Source organism: Peromyscus eremicus, chromosome 16_21, assembly GCF_949786415.1.
Source record: "Peromyscus eremicus chromosome 16_21, PerEre_H2_v1, whole genome shotgun sequence".
NCBI classification, from domain to species: domain Eukaryota; kingdom Metazoa; phylum Chordata; class Mammalia; order Rodentia; family Cricetidae; genus Peromyscus; species Peromyscus eremicus.
The window spans coordinates 11,591,556-11,615,477 of NC_081432.1; the positions used below are offsets into that span (position 1 = coordinate 11,591,556).

A 23,922-nucleotide genomic window follows, 5' to 3' on the forward strand; every position below is an offset into this window, starting at 1 on the left:
GCCTAAACCCATCTGACCCCTGACTGTGTGCAGGACCCTGCAGGATTCCTTTGTCTCAGCATTAGGAAACATCACTGTGAGATGCCTATCAAGTGTCCCCGTCATACTGAAAACTCATGTCCTTTGGCTCTGGGATGTTTTCTTCCATTGTTTCATTTCCTTTGTTGAGCTTCTACAATTCCTGTTCTTCTGACATTTGCGATGAATTTTGCATCTGTTCCTCCCCAGTTCTGCCCCTGCCCTTTTGTTTGACTTTCTAGGAAATCTCCTTATTTTGTCCTCCACACAGGTGTTCTGTATGGTCTAGATAATGATCTGTAACAGTCGTACTTTCAGTTTCAAATGAGCAAGTTTGTTAGGCATATAGAAAACAAAGCAAAGGAACAAACAGCAAATAGCACATGGGCAGAGGCAGTAGACGATGGCTGGCCAAGTAGCATCAAGTCAGGTGTTAGATCTCACAGAAGTCTGTGACAATGGCTAACCAGGATGCCTACTAACATATCCAAGTGCATGCTGGCCACCAGGCTCCGCATAGCCACCAGTTACAGAGTCATCCTGGCTGGCATACCCAGCCCCCTGCCCTAAACCTCTTCAGCCCCTGGGCTTCCCTTCCCTTCCCCCAGCTTCTCTGATTCCTATATGACCCAGCTGTTTTGGCTATGTGTCCTCCTGGTTCTTGGTTCTATGTGTTCTCTTGGTCTTGGCCTCCTCCTCTCCCCTCTCCTCTCTTCCTCACTCATTCTCCCCCCTTCTCTCTCCTCTCACGGCCTGGTTCAGTCTGGACTCTTCCAGCCGCCCCTGGTTGTGATCTCCCTCCTCTCTACAACAAAACCATGTGCTTCAACCGCTCCTAGGAATGGTCATGTCCTCATTTTTCATTGACTTGTGACGTTCAACAGATGTTACTGGAGCAGCCTGACTCAAAGAGCAAACCAAGACAGCATTGTCAAACCCAGGTCTACAGCATCCAACAGGACAGCCGCATTAAGCCAATTAGCTAGGGTTCTCAATTCAGAGTTTTCTCCGTGGCTGAGTTTCTGCCTTCCAGTTCCCACTGCAGACATTTTTACACATGAAATCGACAATAGTGACCTCCAGGAATGGTTTACCTTTCTTCTAGCTCTTCTAAAGGATGTAATGTTTCCACTACTCTTAGCTGGTTTCATAATGGTCCCATTCATAATGGAGCCCTGCAGGAAGGGACCATTTATTGCTCCCATCATACTGAGTCCAGAGAGCTCACATCACGAACTATGGGACCTGGCAAACCAAGACTAGAAGCCAGGTTTCTGATCTCTACATCAGGCTTGTCCCCAAAATGTGTTTTGCCCTGTGCCCAAAGCAGACCTGAAATAGAGGGACTCCCTGAGCCCTGGGTCCAAAATCACCATTTTACAAGAGTCCAGCAATATTTCACAAGCATGTCAAACAGAGGTCCCCATTTGTAGTACTCCCTAACGAGCAGGCGTGGGGCCTCATGGTGTCTACAAGTCTTTGGTGGCCAGGACACCCTTGAGTCCATGGGCTCTGTCTGGTACAGAAAGGGATTCAGGGTCCCTAACTGTCACCTTAGTTAACAGGATCAGAATACAAGCTCCCTAAGGGCCTGTCCTCAGTGTCCTCTCAGGACTTGTTTCCCTTCACCCCCCTCCCCCCCCTCCCCCCCAACCCTCTGGCTCTCACCGCCCCTCCCCCACGCTCACCCCTCCCCCACGCCTCAGCAAGCTGCTTCCTGCACCAGCACCCTGTTCTGCTTGTGCTATCTGTGTCTGCTTCTCACAGCTGGCCCCAGCCTGGCAGCCCCCAGCACTGAGGATGATCCAATTATCCCATTAGCCCAGCATGTCCTTCCTTCCTCTGAGCTTCTAGCTCCCCCATCTCCCTCTCCCTTTCCCAGGGCTTCTCATAGCCTCCCTTACTGTCTCCTTAGCCAGCCCGAAAGCTGAGTCAATCCCCAGACATAAGGGACACACACATCCACCCATCTGCTTTACTGTGCAAGGAAGGAATGCTCCTCTGAAAGCCAGCGTCCCATGACCAGTTTATGGCAGCAGAGAGTAACACCTAGACCTCTTGACATCATGGCTGTGCTTTCCGCTTTCTCAGACATGTGTGTCGGGTCTCAGCATGCGCTCGTTAAGGCGGCCCCTTGGATGGAGGAGACCCTAACATGAGTAAAGTAGCCCAGAGCTGCAGAAGAGGCGAAAACAAGGAGCTGCAGAACTGTGGGAGTTGCAGGCAGCTGTGAAGTTGCAGGCAGAAATGAAGCCACAAGAAAAGCACCCCCTGGACCTAACAAGGTGGGGAGTGCGGGCTTCCACATCAGCAGCCACAAGCAACACTCAAAATAAGCCTCAAACCAGGAGGCGGGGGAGAGGTAGACAAAGGATGTGTCCCAATCAGTTCACTGCCTACTCGTAGCCAGAAAAGGGATGTTCGCACCAATTGCTTTTATGCAAAGGAAGGGCTGTGCTTATGCCAATTACGGTTATTGGTCCCTTCTGCTCCAGTCACCACAGTCCTGCTAGGCCCCCAGGGGAAATGAGCTTCTTCTGGTCAGGGTGAAAAAAGCTTGGGGGACGTCTCTAGAGTTCACTGGGACTTGAGATGGCAAAAAGGACAGTCTAGATGGAAACAGTTGAGGCTGGGCTTTCCCTTTGGGGGCTGAGTTGTTTTAGCCCTCAGCAGCCCTTTGTGCTGGCCTACGGGGAATCTGGCTGGCTGCTTGGCTGAGTGTGCCTTGTATGAGGCAGCTAGGACACCAGGGAGAAACAGCTGTCCAGTGGGGAGTGAAACTGCCCCACCCTTCGATACCTTTGCTCTTTTAAAGGACAAATCCATTTCAGGGGGAATGCTCAAAGGACTTCTCCCTACGTGACTTTTAACATGCCTAATAGCGCTTTGTAAAAACAGGACTAGCTCGTTCTGATCTTTTGGTTTCTGGAGTGTGTTGCTGTTGAGGTGCAGCTCAGTGATGGGCACTTGTCTCTCTCATCCATGTGACTGCTTTTACCTTTGCCATAGGTTTCTCTCTCTCTCTCTCTCTCTCTCTCTCTCTCTCTCTCTCTCTGTTTATTAAGACTTATTTTAGGGGGTGTAATTCGGCTGGAGGACTGCTTACCTGGAATGTAGGAAGTCCCTGGTTCAATCCCAGCACCATAAAGATTTTTTGTAACATACCATCCACTTTGGGGGATGCCGTTTTTGTTGTTTGTACTGTATAATTTGGCCAGCCTAACTCCACCACAGATGCCAACAATTAAGTTGCCGGGCAAGAGCTTTACCTCACCGGCACAGCATGTTTAACAGAGACAGAACCGTGGGTCTGATTCCCCAGCATGGAAACAAAGGAATTCGTAGTCTGGGAGAAAAGCTACTTGCCAGAGACTCAGAGCCTGTGATGGTAAGGAGGGAAACTGAGGATCAATAGGCTTCATCCAAGATGGTAGAGGCACCTGCAGGGCTAGAGGTGATGGACACTGGACCAACGCAGTTCTTGTCTGAGAGTCTGCCCAGTGACATCAGCAATGGTCACATAAAATCTCCATCCCCAGGCTCATTCAACGGAAGTTTGCTGAGCATCTGCATGTCCCAGGCATGAGCCCAGCCCTGAAGCCCCACCTCTGCAGGGGCTGCCTCCCTGAAGACAGGCCTGACTATTCCTTTCCAGACAATGACAGGAGTGGATAATCAAATAATGCCTGGCATCTCAACTCAGCATTTCTGTATTAGGCTGTTTATATGCTTCTTCCAGAAACCACAGGCACACTGGCTATAGATGCTGAAGGGCCATATCAGGAAGTTCACCACATCTACAGGGGCAGACCTAACACACACTGAGGTCTGATGGCCGCTGTTCCTGCGGCACAAAAGGGTTAAGGACGACAGTGCAAACATTGTCAGGCAATTCCACTGGACTTTGTCATCCAAGGTGCTACCTAGGGACACCTATCCCCAACATGAGGTTGTTCCTGTAATTTAGCTACTGGGCAACAAGGCTGCCTTCTCTGATAAGGAACAGGAAGGGTGGGGCTACAGAGTGCTACCTCCCACCCCCGACACTCTGGTCAACTACAGGTTGAGGCTCAGCACTGTACCCCTGGAGCTACACCTTCTGCACCTGTGGTTGGTGTCAGGGGCACAGCCACACAGGCACAGCACTGACAGCTGCCGAGGGGCTTCATGGGACACCTAGTCTCTCTCTCACCACCAGACTGAAACCTAAAGCAGGACAGCCACGGGGCTGCGTTATACAAACACACAGGCAGAGAACTGAGTGACCTGATCGTAAGTCAGGGTCAACCACTGAAGTGGGAACCATGAGAAAACGGACAGAAATAAAGCACACAAAGACTTAGTAGAAGAAATTTCCCGATGTGATGATGGGGCTGGTTAGGGAAGCCTGAGACCCACAGGGAAGGCCTTCAGGAAGGGCAGGCTGGGACTCTTGGGCACTGACTGGTGACCTGCCCCACGTATAGATGTTTATGGTGGCATCCATCATGCCATGGGCAACCACGTCTGGTCCCCCCCCCAATAGGAAAGAGAGTCATTAATGTCTTTAAATCAAGTCAAATGAACAGAGTTCCAGAAACCCAGAACCAAAGAGGAAAATTCATCCATAAGATTTTGTTCTTTGGGATTGTTCTTGGCATCCAAGTCTGTATCAGTTAGACCCAGCCAGAGGCAGAACTCATAGGGTATACATTAGGAGCTGTTATGAGGACGTGAAGGGGGTGATGGTGGGGCTGGCTGGGTAAGTCTAATTAGCTCCATGGAGGACTGTCAGGGAGGCAGGGACTGCTGTCTATACACAATGTCTTCCTCCCCACAGAAGGCTCAAGGATGCTCTTTAGCACTGTAAACAGATTGAGTGAGGTCCACCTTGGTTTTATGGCATGATCTCACTCAGTCAACAGGCTATAAACTTTATAATCACATTTGTAAGATACCTTTACACAACGTGGGACTTGGTGGCACATTCTGGGAGTCCTAGCTACTCAGAAGGCTATGACAGGATAATGGTTTGAACCTTAGAGTTCAAGACCAGCCAGGGAAATACAGTAGGACCATGTCTCCCACGTCAAACCCTTTACATATGCTAGGTTTGTGCCTGCCTGAAGAATTAGGATTTGAGTTTACTCAGCAATGGCCCATCTATTCACAGTCATGCTGTAGCCTCTGTGACTCTCATCTGCCCTGACCCTCTTCCTACTAGCACACAGTTTTCCAAATTGACTCTCAAGGAGCTGATGGAGCCTTGAGACTGGATCAGCATGGAGAAGAGGAGAGTGACAACAGGTAGAAGCAGAGAAGACCCAGAATTGGAACTCAGCCTGAGGTCTGCCTGGTCCGTGTGACATCTCATTATAGATGCACATGGAAACCAGAGATGGAGAGCTGGGGAGTCAATTGGAACTGCTCACTTCCAGGTATACCACTCGCTCATCCTCCTCTGTGCCAGCTCCTTTCAATGGCCTGGATATGAACTCACAGCTGGGAATTTCTTAGATTGAGGTAAAATTTGCATAACACAAAACAAAACACTTTCAACATATGCAATGCCGTTTCATTTAATAAAATTTCAATGTTGTTGAATCATCTTTTGAATCCCAAAACATTCTCAAGTTTCCAGAAGAAAATCACACATTAATTATTAGCAGTTATCCCCCATTTTACCCTCCTCCTGCCTGGGTATTGAATCCCACCTCCACCCAATCCCCAAATGCATTTTAAAACTTAGCCACTGGGGCCGGTGATGTCTCCAAACTTAACCAGAGCTAGGGCGTAGAACCAGGTCTTCCTTCACAATGTTGGGACTGTAGTTGGGGTTGACAGCTTCAGCAAGTTCCCGGGCATACATCTCAAGTCGGCCAGTCATCTGAAAACAAAACATACATGCTGTGTGATGGTCTTTCTGTATGCTGTGAATATATGTTGCTCTCATTGGTTGATAAATAAAGCTGATTTGGCCTATAGCCAGGCAGAATAAGGCTAGGCAGGAAAGCCAAACAGAGATACAGGGAAAAGGAGGGTGGAGTCGGGTAGATGCAATCCACTCATCCAAGAAATAAGATGTCAGAGAACCAGTAAGCCACAGGCCACATGGTGATGAATAGATTAATACAAATGGGTTAATTTAAATGTAAGAGCTAGCTAGTTATAAGCCTGAGCTTCTGGCCAAACATTCATAATACCGTCCTCTGGGTGATTATTTAGAAGTGGCTATGGAAAAGGGCAGGACAGAGAAGCCTCTGATTACATATGGCACCCAACGTGGGGTGCCAGATGAAGCACAATCCTAATTAGTCGTAACAATAAGAACACACAGTCAGATATTGAGGGTGAAAACTGAAAGATCAGAGAAGTAGAGCAGCCAGCCACTAGGGACTTCTTACTTTTATGAAATCTCAGATTGAATGGATGGGATCCTGTCTCTATAAATCCTTAGACTGAATGGCCAGCATCCTGTCTCCATTTGCCTCATAGTCCTGTCTCCACCTCCCTAGTGCTGAGATTAAAGGCATGAGCCTCCCATATGCTGGGATCAAAGGCCTGCACCACCACTGTCCGGCTCTGTTTCTCTTTTAGACTAGATCAATCTTGTGTAGCCCAGGGTGGTCTTGAACTCCTGATCTTCCTGCTTCCTTCTCCCAAGTGCTGGGATTAAAGGTGTGTGATATCACTGCCTGGCCTCTATGGTTAACCAGTGGCTAGCTCTGCCCTCTGATCTCCAGGCAAGCTTTATTAGTCAGAACACAAACAAAATATCACACAACATTATACATGCTTGGAAAGATTTAAAAATCTATTCCTTTCTTGCCACCACCTCTGGCCACTAGGGGGCAGCCACGGGGCAGAAAATACATTCATCATGCTGATTGACAGGGCTATTTCAGACACTAATGAAGACAAATAATTGCATTATGACCTCAGCCTGGATGCCAGTGAAGTTCAAGGATGTGAGATGACTCACACAGCCTGGCCCAGTTGACTATGACCTCTTGGTTCAGGAGATGTGGTCAGGCCTGAGGCAGGATGAAGGAGAGAGAAGCATGAACTCACATCCATCACCACTGGGAAGGCTTTTGTTTTGAGAAAGGGTCTAAAGAGAAACCACTCGTTGCTCCTGGAGATACTTGGCAGAAGAGCTGGCCACATTCTTGGCTCCAACTTCTGACTGAAATGGGATCCTGCATTAACCTCAGCTGCCCAAGAAGAGGACAGGGAGGTCAGGAGACCTTCTCACGGGCAGTATCTTGTCTGTCCAATGAGAATCTGAGTCTTTGGATATGACCAAGGACTCACACTCACATAAAGTCGGGGAACAGAGTTCAGAGTCCGCATCTGGGCTCCTCCAGTCACACTCCACAAAGCCATTCAGTCACACAGAGTGGGACATTCATCTTCTCTGTTTGTAACTGCTGGAGGCGAGTGTAACAAGCCTTGCAGTCAGGAGTCCTTCTAGGGGTCCCGGCCTTGGCCACCACTGTCTCATCTGCTCACTCAGACTGCTCCCAAGGCTTAGGGACAGAAGATGTTTGCCCAAAGGAACTGAGCAAGGTGGAGTCAGAGCCAGGCAAAGATCCACGTGACCCGATTCCCACTATTGTCTTAATGCCTAGACTCTGGAGCCTGGTCGCAGGCAGAACCAGACATGCACATTTATCTTGTGACAAGTGCAAATGCCTGGAAAGAAAAAATGGATTACAGAAGCCAGCCCACCGTATTCTCTAGACAAATGAAATTGAGATTAATTTGTGTGAAGACGCCTAGAATCTAAATCAAATGGAAGGAGAAATATATTGAGATCTCAGGCTTGTGTATCTTTCCCTCCAGAGATTTCTCCCACAGCCAGCAGAGTCCTGGCCCTCTGCTCAGGAAAGAGCTGCTGCAGAGTGGGGAGTTGGTGTCTCCTTCCAACTGCCTGTCAGAGCAAACCAGGCCTCTGAAGTTCCTGCAACTGGATGGGAACCAAAGCAGAGTAGCAGGGCAACGGAAGGGGACTTGGGTACCCACCTTGAAAGTCCAGAAATCATTAATCTGCTGGCAGAGGTTAAGGTTGAGCTCAGTGACCAGCAGCCCATCTTGGTTGCGTGAGAGGCCAGGGGTCCGGCTGCCGTCAGGTGCTGCCACGTAGCTTGAGCCGTAAAAGTAGCCAAGGTCATGGTGAGCTTTAAGGAGCAAAGGGAAGCAGCCATGAGCTTGTACACAGTGTGGGCTATGAAGAAGTGCAGGCACATGGCAGAATACCGGGGAGAAAGCCAACCTGTGCACCAGCCCAGTGTCTGCCGAATGCCAGTGTCCCTCCTCCTGTCTAAAGGTCTTAGAGAAGGTGACAGAGCTTTGCTTTCACATCACTCCCGCTGCCCTGAGGAACTCAAGGCCACCACAGCTGAGTGAGGTGGCCCCTCTAAGACAGGTTCCAGAACCTCCTTTTCCACGTCTTCTGTTTATCCATCATCAGGATGCATCTGGGATTGGAACCTCTACAAGTTTGGAGTGCCATCTGGGACTCCAGATGGAGGGATCTCAGAAACAGTTGTGTTCATCCTGTTGTATCTTTTTGAGGGGGACCCACTGAGCCAGGGGAAACACCCTTTTAGTGAGTGATGCAGGACTTGCCTCTCACATTCCTGGCTGGAGAGGCGGGACCTCAGGGTGAAAGATTTCTAGCAGAGGTGTGTTGGTAGTTGCCTTCAGATCACAACCCCCTGTGGACCCCAGAACCTATGACAATCTACGCTGACTCAGAGGACATCATCAGTACAGTTGGGTGGGTGGAGAAGAAAGAAGAAAGATGGGGACCCCTCTGAGAGCCCCCACTTTCTAGAGAGCTCACAAATGGGTTCACTATAACTTCATGGTCCAGTTTCACACAAGGCCTGGGGAGACAGTGAGACCAGTCCCATTCCCATTTGATCCCCATTTGGGGAACAAGGTGGCCACCCAAGAGGATCTGCACCCCAGCCATAGTCTCTCAAACTACACACAAGGAAGCAGAGGAGACTTGTCAGTGGTCCCTTCCTAGGTGCCCAATGAGCAAGCACAGGCTGTGGAGCGGACCCCTCCCAGAGAAAGTAGGCCGAGCAAGGGGAATGTTCATGAACATACCTTTCTTTCCATCTCCAGAAGTGAACTCATTGGGGTAGTGTTCCTGTGAATTAAGTGCAAGGCTAAGATGAACCTCTAGGTGGCAGCACCAGGACAGTCATTCCAGATCACCCAGCGGGACCAAGAGCAGCAAGGGGCCAAAGCAGGAAGCAGTTAGAAGGATGCAAGGGTCTGCACTCTGGGCAATCAGCAAGCGACTGGTAAATTCAGCAGGCCACCACTGCACCTTAGGAAGCCAGCAAGGAGTATGACAGGCAAGGGAAGACCTGGATTTTGTATTTGGGTTTATAATTCTGGAGCAGGGAGACACTAGGCACCTGCAATTCTCAGGGCTGGGCAATGTATGTGAGGTCAGCCCACCTTCAGAAATAACACCCCACCTTGAGTAAGAGAAGGAGGAGCAGAGAGGAAGGGAGGGGAGAGGAGGAGAGGAGAGGGGAAGGGAGGAGAGGGGAGGGGAAAAGAGGGGGAGGGGACAGGATGGGAGAGGACAGGCAAAATGAGAAGAGGCCAAAACCCAGAAGAAAACTATCAGATCAAGTTATTTTTTTCCCCCCTTGGGACTCCAAAGTTTGTGGCATGTATGCAACGGGAGCAAGAAGACAGGTGAATTGTCCCATCCAAGGCATCAGTCAGGGGCCCCTTTCCTAGACTATCCCTCAGGCACATACCTGACCCACACGGTTAATGGCGCAAGTGAAGCAGTGGTTGGCAATGGCTGCGTTTCTGGCTTCGATTGGCCACATGGACTCACTGTGGGAGGGTGAGGAAGAAGCAGATTGAAGACTTCTCGGCCACTCCGGAGATGCTCAGCTCTAAGATGCAGCCCGGCTGCGAGCAGAGCCCGGCATGGTACCCATCTAGCACTTAGCAAGCTGAGGCAAGAGGCCTGTGAGTTAGCCACCAGCCCAGGTTACACAGCGAGGACCCGGCCAGCCTGAGCTAGCTGGGACAAGTCTGAAAACAGTCCCACCATCGGACCAGCTTGTCAACACCTTGCTTAGTTAATAGCAGCTTCTTAGGGAAAGCCAGCTAAAGGCAGAATCCATACTGCCGTAGTCTATTGGGGGTCAGACAGCCTTTATCCTAAGTCTCAGTCACCCCCAAAACATCCAAGTGAGATGATGCAGCTTGAATGGTCATAAAGATGAAGTTCCACAGCGTGGTTGTTTTGTTAACGGTCATGTCCGCATTTTTATTCTTCCCAGGGAAGCCATCTTCCAAGCTGAACACAAGGCTGGTAAGTAGCAGAGAGGAGCTATGGGTTTATTAGGGAGCTAGTGCATGGCCTATGGGGGATGGGTTTGGAAACTGTGACACAGCACAGGGGTTTGCCTAACACTGTACTTAAAAAAGAAAAAGAAAAAAACAACCACTTAAATAAATAATCATGTTACTTTAAGGAAATTTCCCAGAATCTCACCAGCCTAATAAACTAGTTGCTATTTTTTTTCCATCCTCTATGACTACACTTGCCTATGGTGAGGGGGAAGAGTCAGAATTCTGACCACACATAGTGGGGGACACATCTCCTGTCTCCTCATTGCTCATACTTTTTCTTTTTATCACCATGTTGCATTATCTTCATAATGGCTCATTTTAGCGTCACTCACCCACAGAAGAAATGGGTTGAAATTTACTAAACCCTGACATTTCTGTGGCCGCCAGCTGCTCCGTTATGGATAGTGTCACCACCACTACCACAAACATCTCACACGTCACCTTGCTCTTCTTTACATCACTTCCTCAGACTACCATTCTTACAAGTACAATTAACTGGCAAAGGGCATGAACTGAAGTGCTCATCCCATGAAGCACACTGCTCTCCCAGAGACCAGCACAGCTTTTCCAGCTCACCACGCCCTTGAAAGGCCAAGGCTGGGCAATTCTCAGCCGAGGAAGGAAAAACCAACCATTTTTCAATCAGGCTGCTGTGGACATAAGGATTAACGTGCATATTACTTTGGTACTTCTGTTTGCTCAATTGGAGCTAAGAAAAGTTCAAGATAACAAGGTTGGGGAGGGCCTTCCCATGCATAACATGAGGTAGCTCTCCGGGTTTACTCAGAAGCTGGTTCACACCCATGTGCCCAGGAAGTAGACTTCAGGTTCCTCTAAGGAAGCCTGAGGAGAAGATGGAGTTCCCCAAATGTGTTTTACATTTTTTTGTTACATTTTATTTATTTTGTATGTATGAATATGGAGGTGAGAGACAATTTGTGGGAGGTGATCCTCTCCTCCTACCATGTGGGGACTGGGAATTGAACCCAGGTCATCGGAAGGTGCCTTTACCCTCTAAGCTATTTTTTTCCAATCCCTTTCCAAAAGTCTTACACACAGCTGGTAGAAGGGGGGATACTCCACGAGGTGGCCCAAGGCTCCACTAAGACCTAGTAGATGAGTGACTTAAAGACCATCTTGTCTTTCAACTGACAATGGACAGTTAGCTACATTCAAAGCACCAGGAGATATGTTTTCAGAGTGGAAACCCTGAGGGAAGATGCAAACTATGATCTTTGTCCCTCTGCCCAAAAGCACCCCTCCCAGACCCAGACCATACCTTTGTAATGCACTCAACATAAGTAACTGGATAACTAAATTCTAGGTCTATTAGGGGCCTGCTATGAAAATTCTGAATGTGGAGGAATGTTATTCAAAAGACAAGCACCATGCTTCAAAGCGAAAGTAAATTAAATGTTGCATCTGACATTCAGAAGAAACTGAATAAAAAATCCATTGAGAGCGTAGAGCTTTTCCCATGACCCGAACCCTACTGGGACAGAACACAGACATCATAAACACAGAACAGAAGTCAGCACTTCCTGCTGTACCCATCCATCATGCTTTGGAGAAAGGCAGCTCCAGGTTGGGGTGTTTGCACATAAATTCCTAGAGCTCTTTTAACTTGTAATGATACTTTGGAATCGCCTAGGAGATACACTTCTGAGAATATGTACAAGGAGACTTCCAGAGAGACTTAACTGAGGAGTGTCCTACCCTTATCCAAACTTGGGCAGTACCATGACATGGGCTAAGGTCCTAGGATGAATTAAAAGGAGGGAGGGAAAAGGTGGTTGAGTGGTATTAATCTCTGCCACATCTCTGCAGGTACAGACCTCACATTCCCACTGTCATGCTTTCCCTGCCGTGGGCTGAACCATGAAACCATAAGCTTTCAAATTAAACCCGTTTTCCTTTTAATTACTTCTTGTCTGACATTTGGTCCCAGTAACAAGAAAAGTAACTATTCAGATAATTGATATTGGAAGGTGGGGTGCTGTGGGATGTTCTGTATGGCAAATGTGTTGCTGATTAATCAATAAATAAAACACTGATTGGCCATTGGCTAGGCAGGAAGTGTAGGCGGGACAAGGAGGAGAATAAAACTGGGAAGTGGAAGGCTGAGTCAGAGAGACACTGCCAGCCGCCATGATGAGAAACAGCATATGAAGATGCCGGTAAGCCACGAGCCACGTGGCAGGGTATAGATTAACAGAAATGGATTAATTTAAGCTGTAAGAACAGTTAGCAAGAAGCCTGCCATGGCCATACAGTTTGTAAGCAATGTAAGTCTCTGTGTTTACTTGGTCGGGTCTGAGCGGCTGTGGGACTAGCAGGTGAGAGAGATTTGCCCTGACTGTGGGCCAGGCAGGAAAACTCAAGCAACAGTGGGGCCTTTGCTTTGAGAAACCTGGCTATATCATTCACAGACCTTTTGAGGGAATGCTGAAGCATGGACCAGAGATGTCATAGACTGTTCTAAGGAGAGTTAATGGGCCATTTCAGGCAGAACTTAAAAGGCCTGAATGCTGATAAAAATTCAGATGGTTAAGACTCTGCTCATGAAGTTCCTATAAGGACTCTATCAGGAAGTAGGGTAGATACCATTCACTAGATTCTGGCAAAGAATGAGGATATATCCATGCCAATAAACTTTAGTTGGAATCTTGAACAAAACTGAATTCGAAATGAATTTGTTGGTCAAGGAAATTTCAAGATAGCATAGCATTCCAGTTTTGGCATGGTTACATCTCTCTGCACATTTACATTTATCCACATTTACAGTGAGAGAAAAAGAGGATGAATGAGGAAAGGAGGGAGGAAGAGAGGAGACAAGGGTGTCCTGAGGGCAGAATCCAGCTTGGAAAAATCAAACTTATTTAAAAGGAAAGAGACTGAATTGAGGATGCCCTCGGAAAGGGTTCTACGCTGGAAAACCACTACTCTGGGGAGTGTTTCTCCAGGTTCAGACACGGGGCACACAGAGGCCGCTGTGGCTATAGGAGAAAGGGGGACAGGCTACATCTCAAGCTAGCAACAGAATTTGGCAACATTGTTTACATGGTACTGGTTTCTTAGGCAGGCAAATACAAGTTACCAGGCAATGACGGCTTACATCAAGATCCCAGAAAGCTACAGAAGCCAGGCAGTGTGTAGCAGGGTCAGATTCCTTGCAATGGGGCCCTTAAAGGTCAATGAATGAGGCTACGAAACCTAAGTTGCTATGGGGACCCCAGGACACTGGAGATGTGGAGGCTGTGGGACATCAAATGAAGAAATCTGTAGGCATGGGAAGGAGCTGGCTCAACAGAGAGGCTACATGGTCTGCCTAGGACAGAACTAAAAGAGAGGGCCTACTCAAGACTGTAGGAGCCCAGGTGATGCGGTCAAGAGCCTCAGAAGCCAGACATGGAGCTTCAAGACTTGGTGTTTTGTTTCGTTTTGTTTTTCTGTGGGACCCTAGTCTTACTTGGTCTGATTTTTCCTTGTTATGCTCCCTTTTAAAATCAGAATGTTTGATCTGTGTTATTGTATATTAGAACTGTGATCCACCCTGCAACCCCCCCCCCCCCCAGCCCACAGAGATGTACAGATTTGAGACACTGGATCTCTGAACCGTGTTGGAACTGTTAAGACTACAGGAGATTGTTGGCAGAGTGAGACAGGCACCAGGCCTGAAGACCAACAGTGGAATGTTAAGAGTTAAACATCATGTGTTTGAGTGTCAAGTACAGCGAATGGACTTAGGATGGTTACTCTGCCTTATCAGCTTGACAGGATTTTAAATCACCTCAGAGACATTCTCTGGGTTAGTCTATGAGAGGATCTCCATAGACAGTTTCCACAGAAGAAAAAAGACCCAACCTAAACCCTAGGCCTGGTCAACATCAGACCATGAGCTTGGGTCCTGGACTGAATAAAAACTGGGAAACGAGAAAAGCAGGTGAGTGCCAACACTGATGTCCCTTTGCTTCCTAAGACTGCAGATGCAATGTGACCCTCCGGCCACCTCACATTCCTCCTACCTTCTCCACCATAATGACCTAAACCTTCAAGCTGTGAGTCTTGTCAGCCATTCATTCACGGCAATGAGAAAATAGACAGACACGCTTGGAAACCTCCCAAATGGTTAGCCAAAGGGGAAGGAAGAAGTGGTACAAACCCAGCCGAGTGGGGTATCTCAGCTGACTCCCTGCCCTGCAAGTCCCGCCCAAGTGCTCGCCTGCTCCAGCCCTCAGCGACACCACAACAAAGCAGTTTTAGTCATATTAGAGATGAGGCTGGTACTCCAACACTTCCTGCTACATATTATCTTTTAAATTTGTGATTTATTATTTTTATTTTATGTGCATTGGTGGTTTGCCTGCGTGTATGTCTGTGTGAGGGTGTCGGACCCCTGGAACTCGAGTTACAGACAGTTGTGGGCTGCATGTGGGTGCTGGGCATTGAACCCAGGTCCTCTGGAAGAGCTCTTAACTGCTGTGCCATCTCTCCAGCCCCCCGTGACATATTATTAAAGTGAACCTTTTCTCCGGTTAAAACAAGTCTCCTAGATTATTCCCTGTTCCTCTGGGTAGCATTACTTCCTCTGCTCCACTCCTCTGGAGGACTGCCCTTCCTATGGGGGATAGCAGAGTTGAGACTCAGGATTCTGAAGACCCCTGTCCAGGAACCCATGCTGGCCAGGAGCCTATTGTGCTCCACTGAGAAGTCAGGTTTTGAGATTCCAGACCATCATGAAGGAGAGTGAGAGTATTATCTCTCTCCCAGTGTTCAGAATCCCAGCAAAGGTTGCTGCCAATGGTAGAATGGCTTTTTGGGGAGGTCAGATTGTGTAATGGTCATGTTGGGCATTTCTCCCCACCCCCCACCCCCGACTGAAAATCTGGTTAATTGTGCAACATCCAATCAGACAGTTGTGATCTAAGACATCCTGATGATCATATCTGCTCACTACAGTTTACTAAACCCATGTCTGAACCCCACAGGTTGACCCTGGGCCTGAGGTGGTGTATGAGGCCCAGAAAGCCCCCCAGATCTCTCCCAGCAAGTGACCTGAGTTCTCCAATGGTGGCTGAGGGATTGAAGATGATCTCCGCTCCATTGAGGCTGTACATGAGCCAGTTGAGGGGGTGGTGTCGCCCGTAGCAAATGTTTACTGCAATCCTGCCAAACTGGGTCTGGAACACGGGATGGCCCAGGTTTCCTTCCATGTAGTAAGTTGACTGAAAAGCACAAACAGAGGGCCATGTGTTGGTGCCTCAGAGCGGAAGCAATTCTGCTTTCCTTAGGCTCAACGGAAGTGAATATCACCAGTAATCTAAAATTAACATTAGGGTGTGACTCTGTTTTAAAACCCAGACATAATAATAACAACACTAGCTCATGGGGCAAATACAATGGCCTGGTATTTAACCCACGATCGGCTTTGTGGTATGTCACGTGATTTCCAGGATAATCTATGGTAAGTTTTCAATCATGATACAAGAAAAGGTTGTGGTCAGGTCAATGTTAAGATAAGTTACCAACCATACATCTTTACACAGAATGCTAGAGGTGAAAAGACCCAGACCCACCCAGAGTAACTCTTCATTTTTGGAAACTGTATATCACTTGAATTGGCTTGGGACTTTCCCAACTGACTAAGACCAAATCTAAGAGTAAAACACACACCCTCCACATAGCAGCCTGGGCATCCTGCATAGGGTTCCCTGTAGGACAAGAAGATGGAACCGTATTCTCCTACCCCTCTCCCCCCACCTGAGTCCCGAGGCTGCCACTTCTGGGACTTGATGGGGATATAGTTGAAGGGAGCCTAGAGGGCAATTCAGGTCCCAAGCAGATCTGCTCCTAGAGCTTTTGGCTTTCTTGCATTAATTAATTAAAAATTGGCCGAGTTAGACAGCAACCAGGATATGTACACATAGTGGACCCTGAGCAGATCCTGCTGTACTCAGACCAGTGGTTTCTGCAGAGAGCTAACGATTAACCCCAGGGTAAACAGGTGAGGAGTGTGTCTGTCCCACCCCACCTCCAGCTGCTACTGAGAAACACCAGCTCTTCTGTCTCCCCGTAGCCCTGGAGATGGTTTCTCACCTTGTTGACCAGCCTGAGAGCAGTCTAAATTCTCAACCAAGGATGCGGTGTGGGGGCTAAGAAAGGGGGCAGCATATCCCGAACTATTGGTCTTCTTGAAAAGTCACATTCAAATTCAGATTTAGGATCCTGGCATTATGAAAAGTTCATTTTTCTCTTTCAAATGCCCTCCACTGCCACCACCCACTACTTGTGAATTGGCATTTACCAATCAAAATAGCCCCTCTCCCAGAATTCTAATCACTAGTAAGTCTAAGGGGTCCTGTGTAACCACCGTTGTACACAGACACACTCAAAGACACCTGAACAGGAGCCAACTGAGATACCATGTAAGTCACAAAGACCAGCATCCACTAAAACTAGGATTATATATGGTTACCTGGGAGCTCAGAGCCCCTTTACAAGGGCTCACAGAAACAATCTCATGTTTGTGTACTGTTTATCTGCATTTTAGTTTATGAACCAATTACCTTGAGGGAATATTGCAGAAAGTCAAATCGAGTTCCTGCACACATGTATGATGTATATATCAATCCCATGCTAAAAGTTTTCGTGACTCTAAGCATCTCATGTCCATGTGATGTAGGGCCATGCTATCAGACTCTCCGAACACTGAAACAGCACTACCCTACAGTGTCTGGTGTCACAGCCTCCAATACAGAATTTCTCCCCGAGAAAAGCCCACTGAGCTCTGATTGGCACTCACCTCATTGAAGTCACCCACTCTGGGGATGTGGTTCTTTCTGGTCTTTCCCATGACAAGCCCTGAATTGGAGATCACCACAGCTGTGTTCCACAGAACTCCCCCGTGATCTCGATCTCGTTCCAAAATTGGAGACACCACCACCATGTTATGCTTCTTTGCCAACTGGGGAATGGAAAACCATGAAGTTCCTCTTTCGAGTAAATTGTTTCTTTTTTTTTTAACTAGAGAAGAATTTAACGATGTTCCTAAATAATTAGACTTTGTTTGCAGCTGTTACTTTTAAAGTACGAAATGTCAGTGTTGTCTTGATGCCTACAGCTGGTTATGTTAGAATAATCAATAGCCAGATGTGGTGGCACATGCCTTTAATTCTAGCATTCATGAAGCCAGCCTGGTCTACATAGTGAGTTCTAGGGCCAGCCAGGACTACATAGTGAGACCCTGTGGGGGCGGGGGAGAGAGAGACAGAGAGACAGAGAGAGAGAGAGACAGAGGATGAATATGAATAATCACCCTTGTGCAATGCTGGGATGAAAATATAAATTGATATGGACACTCTCAGAAATCATATGGATGCTCCTTAATGTGAAACAGAGAACTATGACACAACACCACTTGTGCATGTATACCCAAAGCCTGAAAAAGCAGGCACTCAGGGAGACAGGTCTATGCAGTGATGAACCCGTATCAGGGAAGCACCATTTGTTATCATTAAGAGCCAAGAGGTAGAAGCAGCTTCACTGTCCATCATCAGATGAAGGGCCGAACAAAATGTGTGCACAAAGACGAGATTTTATCCACCTGTGTAATTCAAGGAATTCCTATCACACGCTGTAAGACTGAGGAACCTTGAGGGCATTATGCTAAATGTTATCATCCTGCTAAAAATGCAATATATGACTTTTACCTGTAAAGGAACCCTGGAGTAATGAAATTCACAGACATAGAAAGAAGAATGTGCTTCTCAGGGGCCGCAGGGGAGGGGCACCAAGAGACTCTCTAGTGGACATGGTATGTTAGATTCCTGATGCTAGAGTTCTGATGGGGACAGCAGTGGGGACACATAGGCAAAAGCATGGCAGAGAGCAAGTTTTACATTCTTCATACAATTTTAAAAAATGGATTCTTGAGTTACCAAAATCAAGGAGGACACAAAGTTTGGAAGAGGCCATGTTTGCGGGGAGGTTTGAATAGGTATGGCCCCCATAGACTCATGTGTTTGAATGCTTGGTCTATAGGCAGTGGCATTATTAGGAGGTGTGGCCTTGCTGGAGGAAGTGTGTCACTGTGGGAGTGGAGTTTGAGGTCTCATAGGCTCAAGCTGTGCTCAGTGTGGAACTCAGTTCTCTTCCTGCTGCCTGAGGATCAGAATGTAGAACTCTCGGCTGCCTCTCCAGCACCACGTCTGCCTGTACACTGCCATGCTTCCTGCCATGCTGATAATGGACTAAACCTCTGAAACTGTAAGCCAGCCCCAACTACATGTTTTCCTTTATAAGTGTTGCTGTGATTATGATGTCTCTTCACAGCAATAGAAACCCAGAGCAAGACAGGGGTGTCCTGTGGAGTGGGAAGAGAAGCTTGGGATCAAGATGTATTGTATGCATGTATTGAATTGTCAAAGAATAAATGAAAGGTATTTAAAAATAAATAAAATGAAGTCAGGTATGGTAGCTCACACCTGTAATCCTAGCACTTGGCAGGCTGGGGTGAAAAAAGTATGTATTTGAGACTAGGTTGGGTAACATAGTGAGTTCCAGGCTACTAAACCTAGAGTAAGACCTTGTCTCAAAAACATTTGTGATGAATTATCATTATTCTTCTTGTCTATACCAAGATAACTTACTACTTGGTCTGTTTTGTGCTCTTATAACAGAATAGGAGCCATCAGTTAACTCACAGAGAACAGAGATTTGTCCTTGGAGTTTTGGACTCAAGGATATCAACCACACAGAAGCCAGCAGCTGATGGGCCTCTGTGTGGAATCGTCCAAGACAGAGTGGAGAGAGGAAGAAGAGGCTGAACTTGCTTTTATTAAAAGAAAATGGAACTATTGATGCAAATCCACTCACAAGAGCTTAATCCTCATGACCGAACCACCTTTATAATATGTCTCCTCACAATACTCATATTAGATATTTCTAACCCATCAGCTTTGGAGAACACATTCAAGCACTAAATTCTTTCTGTCTCCAATACGGACATCAGGACCTGTTAACTGAGTAACTTCGGATGGTCACTTGTTCTCAACACTACCTAAGCCACTATTACCTGTGATCTTAATGAAGGCCCCTGGTCCCTCTTAATGTTGACAAGTGTTCCCTGGCACCCACTCTAATCACACTCTCCCTCTAGCCCTAATCTAGGCTTACCAAATGGAAACATCCAGTCCCCCTTCCTTTCACCACAACAATGAATCAATAACTCGGTGAGAGGTTTCCCCCCATAGCTTGAGAGAGCGGATGTTTAGAATCACCATTTTGTACTGAGAAAAATCAATACGGCTGTGGCTCTGCTCCAGACTCCCTCAAGCATGGTACAAAGTCTGAATGAAAACAGAGAAACGAAAGTGCCGCTGCTGGAGTTGAGAATAAAGACACATTACCACCAGCAAGTCCTTGACTGGTACGGGCTTTTTCTCATAACAGCTTTACTGACACAGAATTCGCACGGCACAGAGTCATTCTTTTAAGGTGTATAAATCACTGGGGTTTAGCGTATTTCCAGAGTTGTGCAATTGTTACAACAAGCTAGTTTTGGCACATTCTGTGCACCCCTCAGGAATCCCTGCACCCATTAACAGCCACTCGCCTTCTTTCCTTACTCTCTTGCCCTGGCCTTTTCCCCCTGTCTCCAGAGATTCGACTCTTCTGGACAGTTTGTATCATCGGGATCAGATCACACGTGTAACTGTTTTACTCAGGAAAAATGAAAACCCATTTCTGCACCATGACACAGACTGTGTGTTGAAACTTTCACTGAATTAACAACTGGCAAGTGGGGCGGGCAAAGGTCTAGAAAAGATAAAAGCCCCTTATCTCTGAGTGCGAGCTCTGCCATTCGCTGGATTTTCCATGAAGTCACTCCAAACCATCCCTCCCTGGGCTGCAGCTGTCACCAAATAAAGCCAAGGAGGGCTCTTCCGGCTCTGAAACTGTGAACTTAAGTTAAAGTAGACCCAACGGCAATGAAAATATCCAGTCCCGTCTCATTTGGTAAAACAAGCATCGGACAGCTGCATTTTCCACAGCGAAGGGGCACATCTGACAGCCGTGGTTGTGCTCTGTATCCTGCGTGGGTTTGCCAGCCACCACCCCCGGAGCACAGCTCACCTCTCACCTTCTGACAGAATCTCGTGGTGAGTCCATCCTCCGCCGACTCAGCAAATTCTGTCCAAGGAAGTTTCTCTCGTGTACAGAAAGCAAAGGGCATGTCTGTAAAAAAGAGAAAGGTTAGGAATGAGTCACATGGTCCCTAGTGAGTATCCTCAGCCCAGAGCAGGTCACCACTGGGATCTTTCTTCTGAAGAAGACAGGGAGACTTCTTCAGAAATAAGCCATTCAATGGTACCACAAAAGTTTGAAAACTACTGGGCAGGAGGCAAGTGCCCAAAGATAAAGGCATTGCCTCCATGATCTCTAGCTAGACCCTGCCAGGGCTTTAATTCAGAGGAAATATTTCGTTAAAATGTGTTTTGTTTGTTTATTTGGCTTTATTCTGCTATGTGTGTGTGTGGGGGGGGCGGGGTGCTGAGTTTGAACTCAGGTCTTCGGGCAAACTAATCATCGTAGCACTGATTACACCACAGTTCTGTTCTTTTCAGTGCTAAGGATTCAACTCAGGGCCTCATGCATGTTGGGCAAATGCCCTACCACCAAATCACATTCTTAAACCTAAAGTCATTGGTTTGTATTTGCTTTTTCTCCAACACTGGATACATACACGTACAGGAACAATACAGAATGTGTGTCATCCCCACACAGATGATGCTCACCACAGCACTTTTCAGTGCATGGGTCAGAGGGATCCTCCTGGGAGGGGATCCTGGGACTCTGAGCTGTGTACAATGTTGTTACACTACCCCGGGTACATCTGAAGTCCTGTAATAATGCAGTTATCTTTATATCTACCAGTGTGCTATGCAAACTGATATCTCACCATGATTGACTAAGTCTTCCTTGTCCTGGAAGCAGCTTGGTGGTAGGGCACCTATCTAGCATACTCAAGGCTTAGCCAGATTCAGACTCTCCACTACAGAAATGCAAACGTTTTTCATTACTAGTCATGCTGAGTATCTTGCTGCATATTTCCTGGGAATTCTGGATTCATCCTTTCTTCACTGTTCACATTCTCTGCCCATTGCCTGGTTGTTTCCTACTGAGCAGTTTGGTTTGTTGTTATTTGTTTGTTTTTTTCTTGACTTGAAGTACTGCATGTTGTACTGGGCCCATTCATTTTTTATTTTTTTATTTTTTTATTTTTGGATTTTTGAGACAGGGTTTCTCTGTGTAGCCTTGGCTGTCCTGGAACTCTGTAGACCCTGGAACTCATTGAGATCTGCCTCCCTCTGCCTCCTGAGTGCTGAGATTAAAGGCGTGTGCCACCACTCCTGGGCCCCATTCTGTCAGTACTCTTTAGCTTCCTGTCATATACAAACCCATCTCCTTTTGCTTTAAATTGACTAGCCAAGTGGATGTTTCCAGATGTTTGCTGTTGCTCTTCTGGTTCCAAACCGGCCCACTTTCAAGAAACACATCACCTCATGACATGACCCGGTTGTATTTAACTAGTGTCAGCATGGAGTGTGTTAGAAATCATGATAATAGCCAATGGTGACCAAACATGGCACCTACCATGGGAATGAGCAGCTCTCATGCCTTGCAAAGCTGGTGGGATCTTTTCCCTTTCACATCAAAGAAAGAGAAGCCACAGCTTCACATTTCTCCCAGTCTCCGTGAGCCCGATCCCAAGGTTACACCTGACCCAGCATTGCTACCATTGGCTCTGTCAGTCACATAGCAGGCAGAAGATGCTGCCAGCAGAGTCCAGGAAACCTTGCTTCCAGTCTCAAGATTCCCTAAAGTCCTTCCAGTCCAGACAAGAGAACTATTTTAAGGAATCCAGCAAGAAGAACCGCTAATAACAAAAAATATTCCCTGATGACCATTAATTCTCAGCTTCCAGAATGTAAGAAGTGACCTAAGTGTCCCCAGAGAACAACATTTCCCATGCTGATTTCATTTCAAGTTGTTAAGGGTTCCAAATTTCTGTTTCCCTTTGAATGGCTCCTTTTCCTGTATACATAAATATCCCGATGTGAATAAATTTGCCAGAAGAAGATATAGGATGGAGATTAAAGGAAGCAGGCGCTACAAAATCCCAGTAAGTTTTTTCAACCAGAGGGGAAGGGTTCTACGTTCCTAGACCTAACATGGAGTCAGCCTCGTGAGTAAGACATGACTTTGTTCTTAAGAACAGCTGGCCTAGAGAAAAACACATTGATTATACCGGACAGAGTATTGTATACCTGGAATCCCAGGACTCAAGAAATAAGCTCATCCTGAGCTTGGGATCAGCCTTGGCTACATAGAGAAACCCTGTATCAAAAAAAGCAAAGCAAAGAGACAGCTTATGGTCTTGGACTGTGTATTAGTTACTCTGTTATTGCTGTGATAAAAATATGGTAACTAAAAGCAACTTACAGGATCATTTATTTTGGTTTACAGTTCCAGAGGGAGAGTCCATGATGGCCGGGGAGGTATGGCAGCAGGAAGGCAGAGCAGGAAGCTGGGAGATAACATTTCTGATCTCACCCATACACAGGAAGCATAGGGGTAGGGAAAGAGGGAGAGGGAGAGAGGTAGAGAGACACAGAGAGAACAGGAAGTGGGCCTAGGCTGTAATTGCTCAAAGCTGGCCCCCAGTGACCTACTTCCTCTATTAAGGTTGTACCTTCTACATATACACAATGGAGTACTACTCAGCAGAGAAAAACAACGACAGCATGAAATTTGCAGGCAAATAGATGGAACTAGAAAATATCATCCTGACTGAGGTAACCCAAACCCAGAAGGACAAACATGGTATGTACTCACTCATAAGTGGATACTAGATATAAAGCAAAGAACAATCAGACTGCAGCCCACACAACCAGGGAGGCTACATAGCAGCGGGGTACCCTAGGATGACTGTGCCTTATAATAAGTTTTGGTTTTACTCAATCACTAGACAAGCCTCAGTGAAACATTTCACTATTAGGATAAGAATTTGTACTGTATCAAGCTGATAATAGAAAAATAAATAAATAAAAATGGAAAAACAAAAGGTCGTACCTTCTGAAGGTTCCATAGCCTCCCCAAACAGCACGCCAACTGGGGAGCAAGTCCTCAACCATCTGAACCGATGGGGACATTCCTCATTCGAACCACCACAGACAGCCATACTGTCTCACAGGACAGAGTTCCACCACTGCCCTAGGGAGTCTCCAGGGTCTCCCAAAGGAGGAAGCACCTCTGCTAGGCATTAATGGTGGAGCAGGAGTTCCAGAACCAATAAAGCAAAGAGTTGGTTAAATCATCCAATGGATGTTTTAGTGCTTCCTATAAGGATTACTGTAGCCACTGTAGATAAGATGGGCACATGGAAGTAGGGATCAAAAAAAAAAAAATTACCCAACAAATGCAAGCAATGGTCCCATGGAGTCAGTCTAATGGAAGCTACAG

At 47.0% G+C, this 23,922-nt stretch overlaps 1 protein-coding gene across 1 annotated transcript in view; it reads right to left on the bottom strand.

The window, feature by feature from the left end:
• Positions 1-5,575: 5,575 nt before the first annotated feature.
• The window catches only part of Upb1 (beta-ureidopropionase 1), a 33,035-nt gene continuing 14,688 nt past the window's right edge, over positions 5,576-23,922 (bottom strand). Inside the window, exons 4-10 of the mRNA XM_059282053.1 lie at positions 20,540-20,634; positions 17,201-17,362; positions 15,454-15,623; positions 9,789-9,870; positions 9,118-9,160; positions 8,023-8,177; positions 5,576-5,884 (exon numbers count right to left, since the gene is read on the bottom strand). Of these exons, the coding sequence (XP_059138036.1) occupies positions 5,774-5,884; positions 8,023-8,177; positions 9,118-9,160; positions 9,789-9,870; positions 15,454-15,623; positions 17,201-17,362; positions 20,540-20,634 (818 nt within the window). The 3' untranslated portion in view covers positions 5,576-5,773. The remainder of the gene's footprint in view (positions 5,885-8,022; positions 8,178-9,117; positions 9,161-9,788; positions 9,871-15,453; positions 15,624-17,200; positions 17,363-20,539; positions 20,635-23,922) is intronic.